A 19966-nucleotide genomic window follows, 5' to 3' on the forward strand; every position below is an offset into this window, starting at 1 on the left:
TGCAAAGCCTCCTTCCCTGCCTTGCCTACACTGAGATCAGCTTCGAGCAGAGACTTGTTTATTTGTGACAGAGAACAGCCCGAGCACGGGGCTGGCGTGTGTGCCCCGAGCGGGCTGGATGCGACCAGGGACAGCAGCCACACACACAAACCGACGACCCAAGCGGGAGGAAAGCGGCTGGTGCCCTTCGGAAGCAGCAGCCGCGCGGCTCCTTGCGCTCCCGCTGGAGAGCACGGCTAGGGAGGGATTCCCCCACCCACCCCCGCATTTTCCGTGGCAGGGAGCCGCGGGGTTAGATCCCAGTTACCTCTTGGCGCTCGGCCAGGAAAGAGCCATTGGTCTCCCCCCACCCCCATCCACACTTACTCTGGTCGCCTGCTCAGGGCGCCTTTGCCGATGGCCGCGGCGGGTTTGTGCTGGAGGAGGGCGGCGCAGCAGCCCCTCTCCCTGCTGTCCTTCTCCGGGTGGTGCTGATGGGGCTGGAGCGGGGGGTGCTGGTGAGCGGGAGCCCGGCTGCCGCCGCCGCCGCTGGGGCCCGGCTGAGCCTGCCTGCTGGGGAGCGGCTGCGGCGCCGGGAGCTGTTGGGGGTGCTGAAGCGGCCCCGGCTCGGGCTGTGGCGGGGGAGGCGGCGGGGGCTCGGCGGCGGGAGCCGGGTGCTGCTGGCGGAGGCTGCGGTTCTCGGTGCTGAGCTCGTCCAGGCGCCGCTCCAGCTCGTCGATGCGCTGGCGCTGGGTGTGGATGAGGCTCTGCTGGTTCTGCACGATGGCGGTGAGCTCCTTCAGGTAGAGCACGGCGCGCACCGGGTTCTCCAGCAGGCTCTCCATGCCCCGGGCCCGGGCCCCTCCGCCCGCCGCGCGCGCACACACCCGCTCCCAGCAAGGCCGGCTGGCGCCAGCCTCTGCCCCCTCGCGTCGGGCGCGGGCTGAGAGAGGCGCGGGGGGAGGTCTCCTCGGGAGGGCCCACCCCCTGCTACTGGAGGGACAGCCCCTGCGAGCGCCGCGCAGGTAGCCGGGGCGGGGGAGGGGGCTGGGCAGGGAACAAAGCGAAGGGGGAGCTGGCGAAGGGGCTGGAGAGAGGCAGGTGGGACGGGGAGGGAGGGGCTCGGGAAGGGAGAAGAGGAGAAAAGAGGGGGCTGGGCTGGAGAAGGGAGGGGGAGCAAGGAGGGAAAGTCCCCCTCCCCCATGGCTCCCCTTTCCCGCCCCTCGCTGAGCTAGTGCCCAGGGGGTTGTGCTCCAGCCTGCCTTTTCATGGCTGCAGAGAAAGTTACTTTGCAGCTCAGACCACTTCCTTCTCCATGTGATAAAGTCATGGCCCAAACCAAGGGGGAGGCTGGCAGCAGCCGGCAGTTACATCACAGACACCCACACCACATCCCCTGGGGTCAGGGCCCCCAGCAGCAGCCGGGCTCCCGCTCACCGCTCTCTGGGTGTCCTCGTGACAGTTTCTCCCACCCCCATGAGTGGCATTTCTAGATGCTGCTGCTTTCCTCCATAATGACGCAGGGATTTTTTTTTTCTTTCTAAAAAGTGACTACAATAATTCTGCCGGGGTTTGTCTGGTCCTGGCTTTTTACTTCCCCTGTTAACATGCAGGAGGCAGGACTGAACATGTACCTGGTGGAGGAGTGATCAAGGAGAGTAGACGGTAGAAGGAATTCTTCCTTAGGAGCCTGGTGGTTCCCCTGAATATTTCCTCTCCCTTTTCTATTTCAGAATAAAATGGGACAGAAAGTTCAGTTCTACTCTGGGAAAAGAAGCTCTGTAAAAATAATGTCCTGGGGGCTTCCTGCTTACTGGCTGTCAATTTCCATATCAAATGTGTTCATTTCACAAGAAATAACATTTTTTGTCTGATTACAGCTACAAACTCCACATGGGATCTGAGAGACAAGCTGGGCTCTTTCATTCTTATGCATCATCATCATCACCAGTAATAAAGCATGTGCTGTCCAAATTCTATCCTCAGTGACACCTGTGTGACCTCATAAACAATTCTCTTGATGCACAAGAAGGAAAAGAATTTAGTTCCCTCTCCCATCACTATTTTGGCTCTGCAAAGCTAACAGGAGTAAAAAGCAGTAACATCTTATTTCACTCACTCACATCAGAAGATATGACTAAACAAACACAGAGTGCAGACCTGTAGAATTAAAAGGAACCATTTTATAGTCACATTTCAGAGTTGAACTGCATCCAGCTAGCTTTGCAGGCCAGCAAAGGCCATGTCCATGGCCTCCTTTATTGGGGAACCTAAAGATGTCAAGAAAAATTTCAGTTTCAATTATGATCAAGGATAAGCCTTGTGCAGCTAGCCTTGAAAATGTAAACTGATGCAAACAGATCACCTGGAAAGGAACTTGTCAGTGATTCCTTCTAAGTCAGTCCTCTCACAGCCAATTAGGGATGGCTTTTGGCGTCCAAAAATCCACAACCATAGGCTCCTTGATTTTTGGGAAGACCCCAGATCAATTCACAGCAGTTAAGAACTAGGCCACCCAGCCTACCACAAATGGCAGTAGGGATACCACAAGCTCCCTACCATCCAAATACCTGGGACAGGTGAACCAAACCAAGAAGATCTCTTGCCACAAGGTGGGGCAGTTCAATAACATGGAACACACTATTGGCTAGTGGACTAATGGTCTGATTTAATGGCCACTGAAGTCAATATTAAGACTCTTTTTGACTCCCTGGGGCACTGGATCAGGACCTAAACAAGGGACTGAGAGCAAAGGGTTAATCCTAGCTCTGACACTGACCTCTATGGCCTTTGTCATGCTATATACTGGTAAGTATACAAATTTGAAAATTTGAATGCCTAAAATGAGCACCTAAATCCAGAGATCCTGAGCTTGTGCAGATCCCATTGTCTTAAAAAAAGAAACAAACAAGCCAATTTTGTTTAGGTGCCTCAATATGGCTTTAAATGCTGAATTTTTACACCCACATTTGACAAGATTGATCTTACCTTCTCTACACCTTAGTTTCCACATCTGTAAACTGGAAATAATATCCACCTCCCTTGCAAGGATGTGGTGAGAATTAAATAGAACATGCTAGTTTGTGCCATACAAGCTCTCAAATTCATAAATCCTCCTTGTGCAGAACAATGTGCAAAGAGGGTTGTGGGAGAAGCAGGCCCATGGTGCATTGGGGCTAGCATCCTTGGCAAAGCAGGGGGATTGGGTCTGGGGAATTGTGATACAAGACACAAGCTGATAAGTAGGGAAAGGTGGAATTGTAAAAGGTAGGTAAGTTTGGCAGGGGGTGACAAAGAGCCATATTGCTAACAGTACAAGATGTCCTAGGCCCTTTAAGGAAGCCTACTGATCCAGTACCACCTCAGTCTTGGTTCAGTCCTGAACACGGGCATTCTGGGGAATGTAGTCCAGAGGAACCAATGGAAATTGTAGACTGGCAGAAATATTATATATATTATAAATATAATTGTAGACTGGCAGAAATATTATGTGTGTGTGTGTGTTGCCTTTTGCCTAGTAAGAGGGAGAGATTGATTGAGGTTCACTCCTCCAATGGAGAAAAAGCTAGGCTATTTTAAATTCTCAGTCCAGTTCTGTGTGTAGTGGCAAGACCATAGTGGAGAGGGCCCCTTTATTGCTTGAGTGGGTGAGTGAGGGTGGGTTGTAAAAAAATCATTTTGCAAGTCCACCTAAAAGTACTAAAGCTAGCTCTGGTGTGCAGTTTTCATGGAAATACCAACTGACCAAAAATGGTTTTTCTGACGGATGATTAGAAACGTCTAAAGAGCTACAATATGTTGCTGAAATATTAGAGGGCACCTGAATCACCACAGCTGCTCCAGCACCTCCAAGGTGTCCTTGCAGCTATAGCGGGTATGTGTGTATACATATATATATAGAGAGAACCAGGGTTATGTTACCCCTGGTCACTCCCCAGGCCCAGCATATGATCCTAGCAACCCATCTTCCCTTCTGGGAGTGCCACATAGGACAGGAGCTCCCCAACTCCTGAGGAGAAGGGTGAGAGAAAGCCAGGCTAGGATCTCCTCAATCACCCCTGGTCCAGTGGCCCATTTCCGCCCTGCCCCCCGCGCTTTTCCTCCTCCCCCCAGGATAACAGCTTTTTTCCTGCTGCTGGTTATGGTAGCTCAGGTGGTAGCAGTCTGTGCTACAGTTCAAACATGCCTGATGATGCATAATGGGGAAGTTGTTACAGTTGGACAAAATGGGATTTGTTTTTACCTTTTTCCTAAACGAAACCAAACCAAACCACACAACATACATCTTAGGAAATAACATACAAAAGCTCTACATTAAAAGAACGTTATTTTGATTCCAAAGTCCATAACGTGAAAGTTAGGAAATGCTAGCTTTGCAGTTGTCTGTGCAACCTTAATTCAGCCTCCTCCTTGTGCCTGTGGAGGGGTCTTTAACTACATGATCCATACTATTTTTCACCCGCAGGACCCTACTTCATTCAGTGCACAGGATGGATGTATGAAGGACGATAGCACTAATTATGTAAATAGACACAAGTGACTGGCTCCTCAGGTGCACCAGAATGCTGTTTGGCAGGGGGCATTATGCAACATTTCCATCTCCCATCCATACTCTTGGGGGGCAGCCAGGGGCTGAGTCATCACCCATTGCAAGTTAGCAGCTGCTTTAACAGCTACTTACAATAAATTGCTTGCAAACAGCTTATAGACCAAAAATTATTTGCAGGAATTAGATGAATAATTTCAAATAGCTATTCAAATATCAAATAGATATTCCAGAAAATTACAATGTCCTCATGCATTATTCATAGGGTATACATCTAATGAAGGATTCTTTCACTCAGAATTGTTCACTTAGGGCCTGATACAAACCCCATTAGTTCCTCATATATTTTTATTTTCATGCATCATGTTCATATAGAGTGGGATCCCACAACCCTTACTCATCTGAATGTCATCATTGAATTCATTGGGGCTACTTGGCTGAATAAGATTTCAAGGATTAGACCCATGGTCTGCTTTTTTATTTTTACCACTGTTGTCACAAAAATCTGCACAACTGTCATCTCCAAACAAAGAGGCTGACTAGCTCCTCTGAAGAAAATGTCTCTGAGTGGCTTTTGCTATGTAGAATTAATTGATTAAGTGAGCACAGCTTTATTCCAGAGAAAGAGGCAGGAGACAAGGTAACATTTTGTGACATTAAAAGGAAAAGTACATTCTAAAGAGGGACCTTGCTACCTTTTAATTTGCTGTAAATATTGCAAGGTTTCAATAGCAGAGATCAAATACAGTCAAGAATTTTTTAAAAAGTGAAAAGTACACATATCATCTAATTATACAATATGGAATTTGTACCTTTCCTGATGAGTAGATATTTTAAAATATTTATATATCAGCTTGGCTGACTGAACAAAAAAAATGTATTATAAAAAACTAAAATATGTATACTTAACACATCTCAGATCCTTATGTTTGATTTATAAAACAAAATCATTTCCCCTTGCTTTTGATTTTGGGATATCAGTATGAATTAACAATTAAACAGTCCTGTCATGCATGAGTTCACCTTACTGCAGATTTCCTTTCGAAGACTGTAGGTAAGATTCCTGAGTATGCTTCTCAATGGTTAAAGTTGGGGAATGGGAACCAGGACACATGGGGATGGTTCCTGGCCCTATTCGCATCTGGTTCAAAACCCACTGGAGTCAATGAGAGTCTTTCCACTGACTTCAGTAGCTTTTGGATCTAGACCAACAATGATTTGCTGTGTGACCTTGGACAAATCACATATGGTATGTCCACACTGCAATAAAAAACCTACAGCACTGTGACAGGGTGTATCAACCCAGTAAGCGTTAGCCACTCCCTGTGAGCCCAAGAGGCCTTGCCCCTTTCTCCTGCTGGGCATGCTCCAGCTGGAGACAGGGTATAAAAGGAAGAAGCTCAGCTCAGACTGGGTTGACTGAGGAGGAGAGTGGTTGTAGGCTACAAGCTCCTGCTAGGAAGCTGCCAGTGCTCCAAACAGAGGAAGCCGAACCCATCAAATCTACTGTGGGACCCCAGCCAATCACAGAGACAGAGGGAGGCAAGTGGCTGCTGCCCTGAGAGTAACCACCAAAGCTGGTATCCTGGGTAGGAAGCAGTGTAGGGAACACATTTAATGAAATAGGAACCGGAACCTGACATTGGGACCACTTGTTCTACAGGGCCGTGGGTTGGGACCTGGTGGTATAGGGTGGGCCTGGGTTCCCCTATCCCTTCTCGCATCCACTACAGGGACCAGTGACTGCCCAGGGGCCTAGGTGCCATGGCCTAATATTGAGTACTACTACCTGAGACAGTAAACACTGGTGCATGGCCCAGCTTTACTGATTCTGGTCGCGAGGCCTCATGACCCTGTGACAGGGCAAGTTGTCCCTTCTCTCCCCTTTCAGCCTGGTGCCCCACAACAGGCACCGAGTCTCAGAGCTTGGGCTGCAGGGCTAAAAATAGCAGTGTAGACATTTTTGGGCTCAGGCTGGAGCCTGGGCTCTGAGACCCTCCCTCCTCCTGTGATTTCAGAGCCCAGGCTCCAACCTGAGCCCAAACTAAGTGTCCACATCTTCTGAGACTCCTCCAGTGCTCCTCCTCATCTCGATGCTTCCTGAGTATTTGAAAAGGGACATGCATACCACGAAATCAAAAAGGAAGCAGAAAGGCAAGAAAAGAAAAACACAATATGGTTTTCATGGCAAGGTGCAAGAGGGTATTTGAGCCAAACAGCGACTCTGGAGGATTATTGCAGTGGTAATAAATTACAAATAATACAACAAAAAGTTCTTCTAAATTAACTTTCTAAAAATGGAATGTGAAGAGAGGTGAATGATTCCAAGCAACTGAGAGGACTAGGCACATTGTAGGAGGTACTTCAGCATCTTCTAGGCTCAAGCTCTCAAAGTTAGTCATTGTCCAAACCTGTCACTTTGAAGTGGGGCCTGATCCCAAAGCCCATCCAGTAGGCTTTGGATCAGGCATTTATTGGTGCCCTGCCATTTGTATGTGTCAGTAGTTATGATTTATTTAAAAACTCCCTTTCTGCACTTCTTTGTACTCCATTTCATACACAAATGACTGGGGGATGGCTTGGATTTTGAAATGACTCTGGAAACATTCTCTTTGTTTATTTTTGTAAATTTTCTGTGTGCTGCATTTTTACAGAGATCAGCACACACCAAAAAAGAGGCAAAACACAACGAACCGTGACAAAATATATACAAACAATAAAACAGCACAAATTAACTATAGAGAAATGAAAGCAGTCTAAAACAATATAGACCAAAGTAAATCATGCCCAATAAGCGTAACTATAATAATAAACATGCCTTATCTATGTCAGATCCACCAGTCATAAATATTTATTTAGGTAACAAATGGCTTATTGACAGAATCTGAATTTGGGATTTCTCTCTATCCTCCAGTCTAAGTAAATATGAAGTGTCTGCCAAATCTGCCAATATAAATCCTACCAATGTCATAGGGATCATCATACTTAATAAATTAAATGAGAGAGGGAGGAGGAGGGAGACTGTTTTTGTCCTACTAATAGGACGTATAGAAAAAAGGTTAGAGAGACCAGGTCACGTCAGTGTTACAGCCACACTGAAAGTGATGTGAACAGGATAATAAATTGGGGGAATGTGTTCCCTTTTTCCTTCAGTGGTTGCAGCTATGGTTCAATCCTATAAATTGCTCCATGCAGGCGGATGCATGGAACCTCATAGGAGTAAATGGGGCTCTGCCCAAGTGCAGTAATCTGCCTGAGTGGAGCAGCTTGCTGAACTAGGGTTTATGTTTGTAATTCTTTCAGTGGACGAAGAAGTATTTCATTATTATGGGATGGATCCTGCTATCAATGAAGCAAGTAACAAAATCTCCATTGACTTTAGTAGGAGCACGCCCACTCCTTTAGATTTAAGAAACAAATTAAAATTAATCTCCAGCAGCAGTTAGGAAAGGAAATGGATAAACCAGTTATTAATGAATGCAAAAATGGCATTAATGCAACATGCAGGTTGCAGTTAAAATCCAACATTGTGTAAAAATGGAGCAGTTAAGATTGTAACAGCATTGGGAACTCTGCCAAAATGCTCATCTTTTATCTTTCATCATATGGATTTTTAGGATATAAACAATAATATACCAGGCTACATATTTAATTAACAAAACAAGGCTAGAAAATACCACATATGGCTGAACTGATGTAGCTTTTGGCACTAATTTTGCATTTCCTGACCTGTGAATTTAACAGTTCAAACTCAGGTCCAAATTCTGTCTGACCCAGTGCAGATGTGCTAGAGCTGAGAGAGAGGACACAGGGAGCTGCTTTTCCATCATCTTGTGTACCTGCACAGATATAGCCATAATGCTGCAGGCTACAGTCCTTGGTTGGGTCTTCACAGGGGAATTTAGTAAAAAACCTCACTGATGCTACTACTGGTTAAGCCATGCCAGGAATAGCACTGGCGGGAGCCCAAGTGTACAGGGCCAGATTAAGAAAGGGGCTTTAGGAGCTGCAGCCCAGAGCCCATGCTCCAGGGGGCCCCACAAAAATAAATCACAGGCACCAATCTCCAGGGTGCTCAGGCTGCCTGCCCTGGCCCCTACGCCACTCCCAGAAGCAGCTGGTTGCTGGCATATCTCTGCTGCCCCTGGCGGGGGGAGGCAGCTCTGCACGCTGTCCCCCTTCCCCCAGCAGCGCACAGAGACATGCCAGCAGCCAGCCGCTTCCAGGAGCAGCATGGGGCTATGGCAGGCAGGCAGCCTACCTGAGCCCTGCTGCGCTGCCAGTTGGGAACCACCTGTGGTAAGCGCCTCCCGGCTGGAGCCTACACCCCACACCCGCTCCCACACCCCAACCCCCTGCCCCCAGTTAGAATCCCCTCCTACACTCAAACTCCCTCCTAGACCTACCTAAACCGCCTACACCCCCTCCTGCACCCCAATCCCCTGCCCCAGCCCCGAGCCCTCTCCTGCACCAAACTCCCTCCCAGAGCTCACACCTCTCACCTTCTCCTGCACCCCAACACTCTGCACCAGCCCGGAGCTCCCTCCTGCACCCAAAATCTATCCCAGACCCTGCACCCCAGTCCCCTGCTCCAGCCCAGAACTCACTCCTGCACCAAACTCTCTCCCAGAGCCCACACCCCTCACCCTCTCCTGCACCCCAACACTCTGCACCAGCCTGGAGCCCCCTCCTGCACCAAACTCCCTCCCAGGAAAAAGACTTGTAAACGGGGGCCCCACAAAATCTAATAGACCTGGGCCCACAGGAGAGTTAATCCGGCCCAGCAAGTGTAGACAAGACTCCAGCAGCTTCTGCCATTTTTAGCACCACATTAACTGAACCGGTTCCTCTAAAGATGTAAGTACTATAGTGGTAAAAACTCTAGGCCTTCCTACAGTGCCACTATTGGTTCAGCTGAGCTAGTAGTTAGGTCTGGTGGGAAATTTTCATTAATGTAAACGCAGCCATATAGCATTCCACAGGCCAATTGTACCAGAGCCCCTTAGAGAGTGTGCACAGTGAGAAGTGATGTCATAAAATGGCAAGGTTTCATTACACTCTACTAAAATCTTGGGGTAAAGTCCTGTCTCTGTTGAAATCAGTGGCAAAATTCCCATTGACTTCAGTTTGGCCAAGATTTCACCCTTACAATCTAGCCAGCTAGCTACTATCATCTATAGACCTAGCTATATCTGATGCTTGGTATCTGGACGCCCACTGAGCATGATCAGAAAGAATTTTTCAATCATTCATCCCTTTTAAAAAATTACCTCTCTTGCACAAACTAAATAAAGAAATTAGTCCTCAGTGAGGACTCGGTTCATGCTAATTTTCAAGCATCAGCGTTCTTGGTTTTTTTCTGAAGCTCCATTGAAATGAATATGATTAGATTTTTATTCCTCTGATTTTTCCCCCCTTCCATTATTCAAAGCAGCTCAAGGGATTTTGTTCAAACTTTGTAAAATAATTCCACTTTGGGCAGAGACCCAGAGCCCAGTGTGAAGTGTGGGTGCTCAATCCCATGCAAGGTGAGACCCCAGATTTTAAATCCTGCCGATGACTTATTCCTCATTTTAATTCCAAAATTGTCTATGTTCCGTACAAATGTAGTGCCCCATCATTTTTATTGTTGAAAGTTATTTACATCAGGAATAAAGTTCCATGGAAATGAAGCCACAGAAAAAGTTATGCACACTAAAAGAAGGAATCCCCACAGCATTATAAGTTTCCCGTATGAATCGCTTTTTTGGTGTCCCTCATTTTGGGTCTCTCACACTGCACCTCGTGTGGCAGATTGAGAGGAATGATTTCAGCACCATAGATGAAAGTTTCAGGAAGTTATGAGCAGAAACTGTTCTGCAATCTTAACCACTAGCTGGTACCACCAAGTGCCCACTGTACTATTTTAAGGTAATTAACATTTCTCCCTTGACATCAGTAAAAATCAGCTTTTGCCTGCTGCTAATTTTCTATCTGGTTACTGCAGCTACTCTGTGTTTGAATGAAAGTGGAAAGAAGCTGTTACCAACTGTTTACACAGCACAAGCAATGACTCACATGGGAAGAGATGTACCCATATGTTAATGAGCAGTGGAGGCCTTGGTCAAAGTACAGTTATTTCTCCTTGAACGTTTTGGAAATCTGATGGTAGCCTGGTGAACAATTTGATGCCTAAGGGCATGCTCATTACAGATGCACAACTCCTTTCCAGTTTCACTAACTGCTTCCATTGCTCATACCAAAGATATTTATATTTATTTGTGCTCTGAATTGCACCTTATTGCTTGCTTAGTACTAATTCCCTTCAGATTCAAATTTGGACCTCAAAAAGGGGGTCAATAGGGCCTGTCTCACCAAGGGTGAAATTCACTCCTGTGCACCAGGTCAGCACAGACCCATTTAAGCCCTAGTTTGAGGACACAAGTGATACATAAGCATTGTGCTGGACCTCTGCACAGAGTGAATTTCACCTAGTAAGATCTGTGGTCACAAGGAAGGGTAACATGTTGTAAGCCTATGGTGGGATCTCACCAACAGCAGGATTCAGATCTCGCAATTCAGTTTCTTGACCTAAATTGCTATTCCTTTTATTTTTCCATTGCAGATCATACCTAAATGGCCATGTGTTCAGAACATCATTTTCTTTGTCATTTTTAAAAGAACCCATGTTTTTCATATTCAGAGCACATACTGACCTGCCATCTCTATTGCTTATGGTAACATTTTCAAAAGTGCTTGAGTCCTAAGTTCCATTTTCAAAATGACTTAGGTACTTAGGGACCTACGTTCTAGTGACTTTCAGTGTGATTTAGGAGTCTAAGTCACATATGCAGTTTTGAAATTTTTACCTTCATTCAAAAGATGTTAAGGTTAGAAGTTGTACAAAAAGTCAGCACCAGTCATAAATCAGTTAAGCCTGTGGGGCATTCTCACCCTCATTTAACAAATGGAGGTAATGGAGGCACAGAGGAGTTACCCAAGTTTACACAGCTAACCAGTGGCAGAACCAAGAATAAACCCCAGGACTCTTAGACAATGAAATGAGAGATGGGGCTACCACCATGTCTGTTGGGAAATCAGTCTCAGTAGTAGCAAATATTCTTGATGGAGACCTTACATTTTCCTTTGCCTACTTTCATTCCATAACTCCTTGTTAGTCACATAGACTCATAGACTTTAAGGTCAGAAGGGACCATCGTGATCATCGACTCTGACCTCCTGCACATTGCAGGCCACAGAACCTCACATACTCACTCCTGTAATAGACCCCAATCTCTGGATGAGTTACTGAAGTCCTCAAATCATAGTTTAAGACTTCAAGTTACAGAAAATCCACCATTTATAGTAGTTTAAATCTGCAAGTGACCCTTGCTGCGGAGGAAGGTGAAAACCCCCCAGGGTCTCTGCCAATCTGACCCAGGAGAAAATTCCTTCCCAACCCCAAATATGGTGATCAGTTAGACCCTGAGCATGTTGGCAAGACCCACCAGGCCAATGCCTGGGAAGGAATTCTTTGTAGTAACTCAGAGCACTCTGTACCTTGGGGGAACACCCTACACCCCCATGTTCATCTTTATAAAATGGTTGTGTGGTATCCAATGCAAAGTCTGTCGTGTTGGGTGTCTTCGGAAGGCTCATGATGCACTGAGCATGGTTGTTATTGTAATGTTATAGGTTATAATTTCATGTATATAGTTATGAGGCTGAAAATGTATCCTCATGGCTTAAAGCAAGTCCAGGCAAAAACTCTCCAAGAGCAGAGAGGCAGTTCACACCTCATCAGGGCAGGTATGGGACAAACCCAGCCTAGCCTCACAGGAACAAAGGACACTGGCCTAGGCAGCAACAAAAGAATCTGTTAGACTCTCCAGGGAGTCACTCCCATTCCTTTGATCAGTTTGGAACTGTGATGAGGTAATGCTCACCTGACTCTGAAGGGGTGGGGGGAAGCCAAGAGGGAAGAAAGGATATGATAAAAGGGAGAGACATTTGCCATGCTTGCTCTCTCTCTTCCACCTACACCTACAGACACCACACCAAGCAACTGAAGCGCTGATCAAAGGGGAGAGCCTGGCTGAAGAGCAACCAGCCAACCTGTGGTGAAAAGCATCTAAGTTTGTAAGGGCATTGAAAGTGTTAAGATCAGCTTAGAATGCATTTTGCTTTTATTTCATTTGACCAAATCTGACTTGTTATGTTTTGATTTTTAATCACTTAAAATCTATATAGTTAATAAATCTGTTTGTTTATTCTGCCTGAAGCAGTGCATTTGGTTGGAAGTGTGTCAGAGACGTCCCTTGGGATAACAAGCCTGGTACATATCAATTTCTTTGTTACATTGACGAACTCATATAAGCCTGCAGCGTCCAGTGGGCATAACTGGACGCTGCAAGATGGAGGTTCCTAGGGTTGTGTCTGGGACTGGAGTTATTGGCTAGTGTCATTCGGTTGCACAACCCAAGAAGCAGCTTACATGCCATAGGCTGTGCATAAACAGCCCAGGAGTGGGGGTTCTCACAGCAGAGCAGGGTAAGGCTGGCTCCCAGAGTCAAGGACTGGAGTGACCTAGGAGATCACTGGTCCAGACAACACCAGAGGGGAACGTCACACCCTTTCCATCTAGTGTCCCCATCTCCAGCAACTGGGGTTTTGTGCTACTGGTAGTCATGGATGGGCCATATGCCATTGTAGACAGTCCCATCATACCATCCCCTCCACAAACTTTTCAGGATCAGTCTTGAAGCCAGATAAGGTTTTTGGCCCTTGGCCCATCTAAAATAATTCCTCTCCTTCTTTGGTGTTCATATCCTTCAAATACTCTTAAATGGCTCTTATTCCTCTTCCACTCTCAGCAGTTTTCTGGCTAAGCTATTTAGTTCTTTGACTCTTTCCTCATAAGCCAGTCCCTCCAGCTGCTTAGTCCTAAATCTGTTTGACTTAGCTGTCTTAGTCAGCTGTCTTAGACAGCTAAGTCCCTAGTCCACCTCCACAGTGCTAGAAAGGTCAAGTCTTTTAGACCACTCTCTGGTCACTAACACACTCACCAGGGCTTGTTATAAAGGTAGACAAATGGCCCCAGGCATTTTTAGGCAGAGAAGAGCAGGATGTGGGTTGACTCTAGGACTGCAGCTCAGCAGATTCTCCCAGTAGCAAAACAGTCAGGCAAAAGGGGAAAGAAAAGCAAAAGTGCTTAGTATTGCTGGGCAAAGCCTAGATTCTCTCTAAAAGGAAATTCAAGGAAATGTCTGTACAGATGTGGAATCAAATCTTTAATGATTACAAAAGATAGGCCCAAGCTGGAAAGTTTGGATCTTGGTTCAGATCCAACCTTCCCCCAAATTCAGGGGTGTTTCTGGTTCTTTTTAATGGGTAAAATTTACCCCTGTGAAGAGGGCCAACCCAAGACCTATGCACCACTGAACTGTATTTTAAAACCTCGAAATAGAGCTTCAGGACTTGATTCAGAGCCCATTGAAGTCAATGGGAGTTTTCCATTGACTTTAATGAACTTTGGGTCAAGTTCTTTGCAAGGGGTGACCTTTCCCCACAGGGTATTTTGGTTTGATTTGGTTGGGTTTTTATCTGAAACTGTGAAAAATTGTCTAAATGCTAAAATTATCTCTTCATGAACAAGATTTTTATGAACAAGATTTTGGGTGCAAACTTTTTTTCCCTAATTTTTAAGTTTTCAAAAATGTGCCCATTGAAGTCACTGGCAAAAATTCCATTTACTTCAATGGTTCAGGATCAAGCCCTAGTTGAAGATATTCAGAATTAAAATAGCAATTAATACATACAGCTTGCTTTCTTTTTTCCTCATTATTCTGTCTGGAAACAGGCTGTCCTAAAAATGCACCAATTGTTCTGCTGTCTCTATTTAAATTGGAAGTAATGCAATTTATTAGTATGCAACAATATTTAGTTCATATTTTACTATAAATTTTTTATCACTCTCCAGTTATTTTTAACTATAATCTTTAATGTATAGACTTGCATCTCTTTTCCTGTTTCTCTTTTTTATTAGTCTTCTAGAGATAGTCAGAGATCCTCTAAATGTGAATCAGACAGTTGGTCTAGGAGGTAGACAGTAGGTCTACATTAATTTAATGTAAATTAAAAAATTGAAGCTAATGTAAGAAACTAAGAAAATACTGTGAAAAATCTCTCTAATCAAAGATATATGATTCATATATTGAATATATATGAATACTTAAAAGAGTTGTTTGAGGATTGAGGATGCAATGGGCATGAAAATTCCACCACCACTACCCTTTTTTCCCTTGGGAATTAAAAGCTTAAAAGAAAAATGTCACCACTCCAAAGCTGGTTGAAAAGTGGGATGACATTTTCATGAAAGTGTTGACTCCTTTTTTTCTCATCACAATTCAGAATATCAACAACATAAAATCATCAGTACTTCAAATTTCTGTAAGCAACTCCAACATTTAGCACTAGATTGCAAGCAACTTTGCCAAGGAGTAAGTGTCAGAGGAATAGAGAAGTTAAATGACTTGCCCGAGGGTATGTCTACACTATGAAATTAGGTCATTCTTATAGAAGTCGATTTTTAGAAATCGATTTTATACAGTCCACACTAAGCGCATTAAGTTGGCAGAGTGTGTCCTCACTACTGTGGCTAGCATCAACTTATGGAGTGGTGCACTGTGGGTAGCTATCCCACAGTTCCCGCAGTCTCCACTGCCCATTGGAATTCTGGGTTAAGCTTCCAATGCCTGACGGGGCAAAAACATTGTTGCGCGTGGTTTTGGGTGCATGTCTTCAGTTGCCCCTCCCTCCGTGAAAGCAACATCAGACAATCGTTTTGCGCCTTTTTTCCGTGCAGATGCCATACCAAGGCAAGCATGGAGCCCACTCAGCTCAGCTCACCGTCACCGCTGCTGTTGTGTCCTGGGTGCTGCTGTCAGCAGATGATTCAGTAGGACTGCTAACCATCGTCATACACCACGTCTGCTGCAACTCTGCTCTCCTGCTCCCCAGCGACAAGCTCGGGGGAGCTGTTCTGGTCCTCCTGGGTGCTGTACGACTGCTAACCATCATCATCCATTCTACTGCAGCTCTGCTCTCCTGCAGATACCATACCACAGCAAGCATGGAGCCCGCTCAGCTCACCATCACCGCTGCTGTTGTGAGCATTGTAAACACCTCGTGCATTATCCTGGAGTATATGCAGAACTGGGCTAAGAGACGCCAGCACAAGGAGGATTTTGATGAGGACATGGATACAGATGTTCCTGAAAGCACGGGCTGTGGCAATTGGGACATCAAGGCGGCAGTGGAGCTGGTTGATACAGTGGAACGCTGATTCTGGGCCCAGCAAACAAGCACAGACTGGTGGGACCGCATAGTATTGCAGGTATGGGATGATTCCCAGTGGCTGCAAAACTTTTGCATGCATAAGGCCACTTTCCTGGAACTCTGTGACTTGCTTTCCCCCACCCTGAAGCGCAGGAATACCAAGATGAAAGCTGCCCTGACAGTTGAGAAGCGAGTGGCGATAGCCCTGGGAAGCTTGTAATTCCTGACTGCTACCGGTCAGTCGGGAATCAATTTGGAGTGGGCAAGTCTACTGTGGGAGCTGCTGTGATCCAAGTAGCCAGTGCAATCATTGATGTTCTGATATCAAGGGTAGTGACTCTGGGAAATGTGCAGGTCATACTGGATGGCTTTGCTGCAATGGGGTCCCCTAACTGTGGTGGGGCGATAGATGGACTGCATATCCCCATCTTGGCACCAGACCACCTTGCCAACCAGTACATAAACCACAAGGGGTACTTCTCAATGGTGCTGCAAGCACTGGTGGATCACAAGGGACGTTTCACCGACATCAACGTGGGATGGCCGAGAAAGGTGCATGACGCTCGCATATTTAGGAACTCCGGGCTGTTCGAGCAGCTGCAAGAAGGGACTTACTTCCCAGACCAGAAAATTACTGTTGGGGATGTTGAAATGTCAACATGTTGAAATAGTTATCCTTTGGGACCCAGCCTACCCCTTGCTCCTATGGCTCATGAAGCTGTACACAGGTAGCCTGGACAGTAGTAAGGAGTAGTTCAACTATAGGCTGAGCAAGTGCAGAATGGTGGTAGAATGTGCCTTTGGATGTTTAAAAGCTCGCTGGCGCTGTTTGCTGACTAGGTCAGACCTCAGCGCAACCAACGTTTCCATTGTTATTTCTGCTTGCTGTGTGCTCCATAATATCTGTGAAAGTAAGGGGGGAATGTTTATGGCAGGGTGGGAGGTTGAGGCAAATCACCTGGTGTCCAATTATGAGCAGCCAGACACCAGGCTAATTAGAAGAGCACAGCAAGGTGTGCTGCACATCAGAGAGGCTTTGAAAACCAGTTTCATGACTGGCCAGGCTTCGGTGTGATAGTTGTGTGTGTTTCTCCTTGATGCAAACCCACCCCCTTTGTCGATTTTAATTCCCTGTAAGCCAACCACCCTCCCCCCTTCAAAATAAAGTAACTATTGTTTTGAAACCATGCATTCTTTCTTTATTAATTAAAAAAAAATGAGATAGCGGACAAGGTAGCCCTGGTAGGGTGGGGGAGGAGGGAAGGACAAAGCCACATTGTTTATTGTAGCCACACTAAAAATCAAACATTTTGAATGACAGCCTTCTGTGGCTTGGGCCATCCTCTGGAGTGGAGTGGCTGGGTGCCCAGAGCACACCCCCCCACACACACATTCTTGGGCATCTGGGTGAGGAGGCTATGGAACATGGGGAGGAGGGTAGGCGGTTATACAGTGGATGCAGCAGGGGTCTGTGCTTTTGTTGGCTTTCCTGCAGCTCCAACAGCTCCATCATGTCCGTTTGCTCCCCCATTAGCCTCAGCATTGCGTCCTGCCTCTGCTCTTCGCGCTCACTTAATCCTTTCCTGGTCTCTGCCACTGAATGCCTCCATGCATTAAGCTGTGCCCTATCAGTGCAGGAGGACTGCATGAGCTCAGAAAACATGTCATCGCGAGTGTGTTTTTTTCGCCTTCTAATCTGCGATAACCTCAGGGACGGAGATGATAGGGAGAGCGTAGAAACATTTGCACCTGGGGGGAGATAAAAAGGGAAAGTAAAATTGGATTGGCTTCTTACACCTTCATAACATGTGGGAATGTTTTCAAACTGCAGCACCCACCCTTTCCCAGAGCAAGCAATGGGTTGGGTTTCACATTTAAAAGGAGGGGCTGCAGTATTTGGGTAGATGTGCAGCACACACATACCACCACCCCACCGCGTGGCTATTCTCCGGGATGATCCCTTCAGCCCTCCCCCCCAACACGTGGCTATTCTCTGGGATGATCCCTTTTAACCAAGCACAAACAGCCCAGCATGAACAGGGTCCTTTTACTGTTCCCTTACAAAAATTCCCCTATTTCAACCAGGTGACCATGAACACTATTGCTTTTAAATCCTGTACTGTAGTCACAAATGTGCACTCACCAGAGGTACCTTCTCCGGCTTCAGAGTCAGGGATCTGGCCTTGGGAGGGTATTGGCTCCAGGGTGATGAAAAGGTCCTGGCTGCTGGGGATTCACCGCTTGCCTGCTGCGCATTCTCCTCCTCTTCATCCTCCACAAAATCCTCCTCCATGCGGCGTGAGACTCCCCCCTTGCAGGTGTCCGCAGACAGTGGTGGGATAGTGGTAGGGTCCCCCCCCTAGGATGCCATGCAGCTATTCATAGAAGCGGCATGTCTGGGGCTCTGACCTGGAGCAACCGTTTGCCTCCTTTGTCTTTTGGTAGGCTCGCCTGAGCTCCTTAACTTTCACGTGGCACTGCTGTGTGTCCCTGCTGTAGCCTCTGTCCAACATGCCCTGTGTGATTTTGGCCAATATATTTGCGTTTCTTCTTTTGGATCGGAGTTCTGCCTGCACAGATTCTTCTCCCCATACAGCGATCAGATCCAGTGTCTCCCATTCAGTCCATGCTGGAGCTCGTTTGTGATTCTGGGACTGCATGGTCACCTGTGCTGCTGAGTGCTGCTGAACTCGCCACGCTGACCAAACAGGAAATGAAATTTAAAAGTTCCCGGGCTTTTCCTGTGTATCTGGCTAGTGCATTGGAGTTGAAAGTGCTGTCCAGAGCGGTCACAGTGGAGCACTCTGGGATAGCTCCCAGAGGCCAATACTGTCGATTTGCATTGGCATTACCCCAAATTCGACCCAGCAAGGTTGATTTTAGCACCGCTCCCCTCGTCAGGGAGGAGTACAGAAGTTGATTTTAAGAGCCCTTTAGGTCGATGGAACTGGGTTGGTTGTGTGGATGCAGTCATTTTTAAATCAACCTAACGCGGCTAAATTCGACCTAACCCCATAGTGCAGACCAGGCCCAAGTTACAGTGAATCAGTAGCAGAGTCAAGACTAGAAGTTAGGTCTCTTAACTTCCATGTTTTCCACCTATTAAAAGTGTCAGCAAGAGTATTCTTAGTGGGTTAAAGTTTTCAATGACCGCAAACTTCATTGCTCCCTTCTTTCACCATTGCACTTATGTGTTTTATGGCTACAATCAGTTTTTGACAAAATGTTGGAAAGAAAACAAACCAAGCCAAGATTTATAAGTGCACTCTGAAATGGATAAATAATGGCTGTTGCAACTGAAAGGGCAGTGGCTGAACGTGTGGAGGCAGGAGGCTTATTGATATAAGCATGCCTTATTCTGTATTGACTTTAAAAACTCAGCAGTTTGTCTGGTCAGAACTTGGCTGGGTGGCCACCTTAGAACACTTCTTGTTCTGAGCTTGTTTCTTTTGTCTTAGAGCAATGGCTAATGTTAATGTTTCAATATACTTTTAATAAGATTTTATTTTGAAAGGCCTTACATGTCATGTTTGATGTCTTGCCTGGTAGCCCTGTGGGAATACTCTGCATTGTTATGCAGGAAGTTTGGGTTTGATCCCTCCTTCTGTTATCGTATTGCCCAGGAATTCATTGTTACAAAAATAAAAGCATTAGCCTACAGCCAAACTGCTATGGGCAGGGATGTTTGTGATGTTTTGGGGCTCACCCAGACCAGTAAGAGGTATTGTCACCACCTGCCCTGTAATATTAGGGGCCTTTATCCTGTCCAGCTATGGTTCAATTCCCTGACACTCATAGGTATAGTTTGACTTCTATATTTGGGGGTGGGGTGGGGGTGTAAAGGGTGGGGAGGTAAAGCTCAGCAGGGGATGCAGGTGTGGGAGGGGTGGGGCTCGGTATGGGCTCAGTGTGGGGGCTCTGGATGCAGGGTGTGAGACTCTGCAGGATGATGATTCAAGTGGGGGAGGTTCTGGGTTTGTGTAGAGGGGTCTGAATGCAAGGGGGTTGGATGGACGAGGGGGAGGGGAAGCTCCCCATACAGTGACCCCTCCTCCCTGCAGCTGAGCAGTGATGAGGGCAGGGAGCAGGGGAAAGGAGCTGACAGAGGAGCTGGCTTCCTCATTT

General features: G+C 46.4%; 2 protein-coding genes across 7 annotated transcripts in view; one reads left to right on the top strand and one right to left on the bottom strand.

Moving 5' to 3' along the window:
• IQSEC3 (IQ motif and Sec7 domain ArfGEF 3) overlaps window positions 1-1005 on the bottom strand; it is a 123457-nt gene extending 122452 nt beyond the window's left edge. For 2 of the 6 annotated variants that reach the window (XM_048829188.2, XM_048829178.2), the window contains exon 1: window positions 367-1005. In XM_048829188.2, coding sequence (XP_048685145.1) covers window positions 367-824 — 458 coding nt within the window. In that variant the 5' untranslated portion in view covers window positions 825-1005. The remainder of the gene's footprint in view (window positions 1-366) is intronic. The other 4 variants (XM_048829160.2, XM_048829149.2, XM_048829140.2 and 1 more) reach the window with 3 other exon arrangements.
• LOC142071164 (uncharacterized) overlaps window positions 1-16983 on the top strand; it is a 98451-nt gene extending 81468 nt beyond the window's left edge. Inside the window, exons 3-4 of the mRNA XM_075125761.1 lie at window positions 384-782; window positions 15369-16983. Of these exons, the coding sequence (XP_074981862.1) occupies window positions 384-782; window positions 15369-15848 (879 nt within the window). The 3' untranslated portion in view covers window positions 15849-16983. The remainder of the gene's footprint in view (window positions 1-383; window positions 783-15368) is intronic.
• The last annotated feature ends 2983 nt before the right edge of the window (window positions 16984-19966 follow it).

Source organism: Caretta caretta, chromosome 1 (genome assembly GCF_965140235.1).
Source record: "Caretta caretta isolate rCarCar2 chromosome 1, rCarCar1.hap1, whole genome shotgun sequence".
Taxonomy (NCBI): Eukaryota; Metazoa; Chordata; order Testudines; family Cheloniidae; genus Caretta; species Caretta caretta.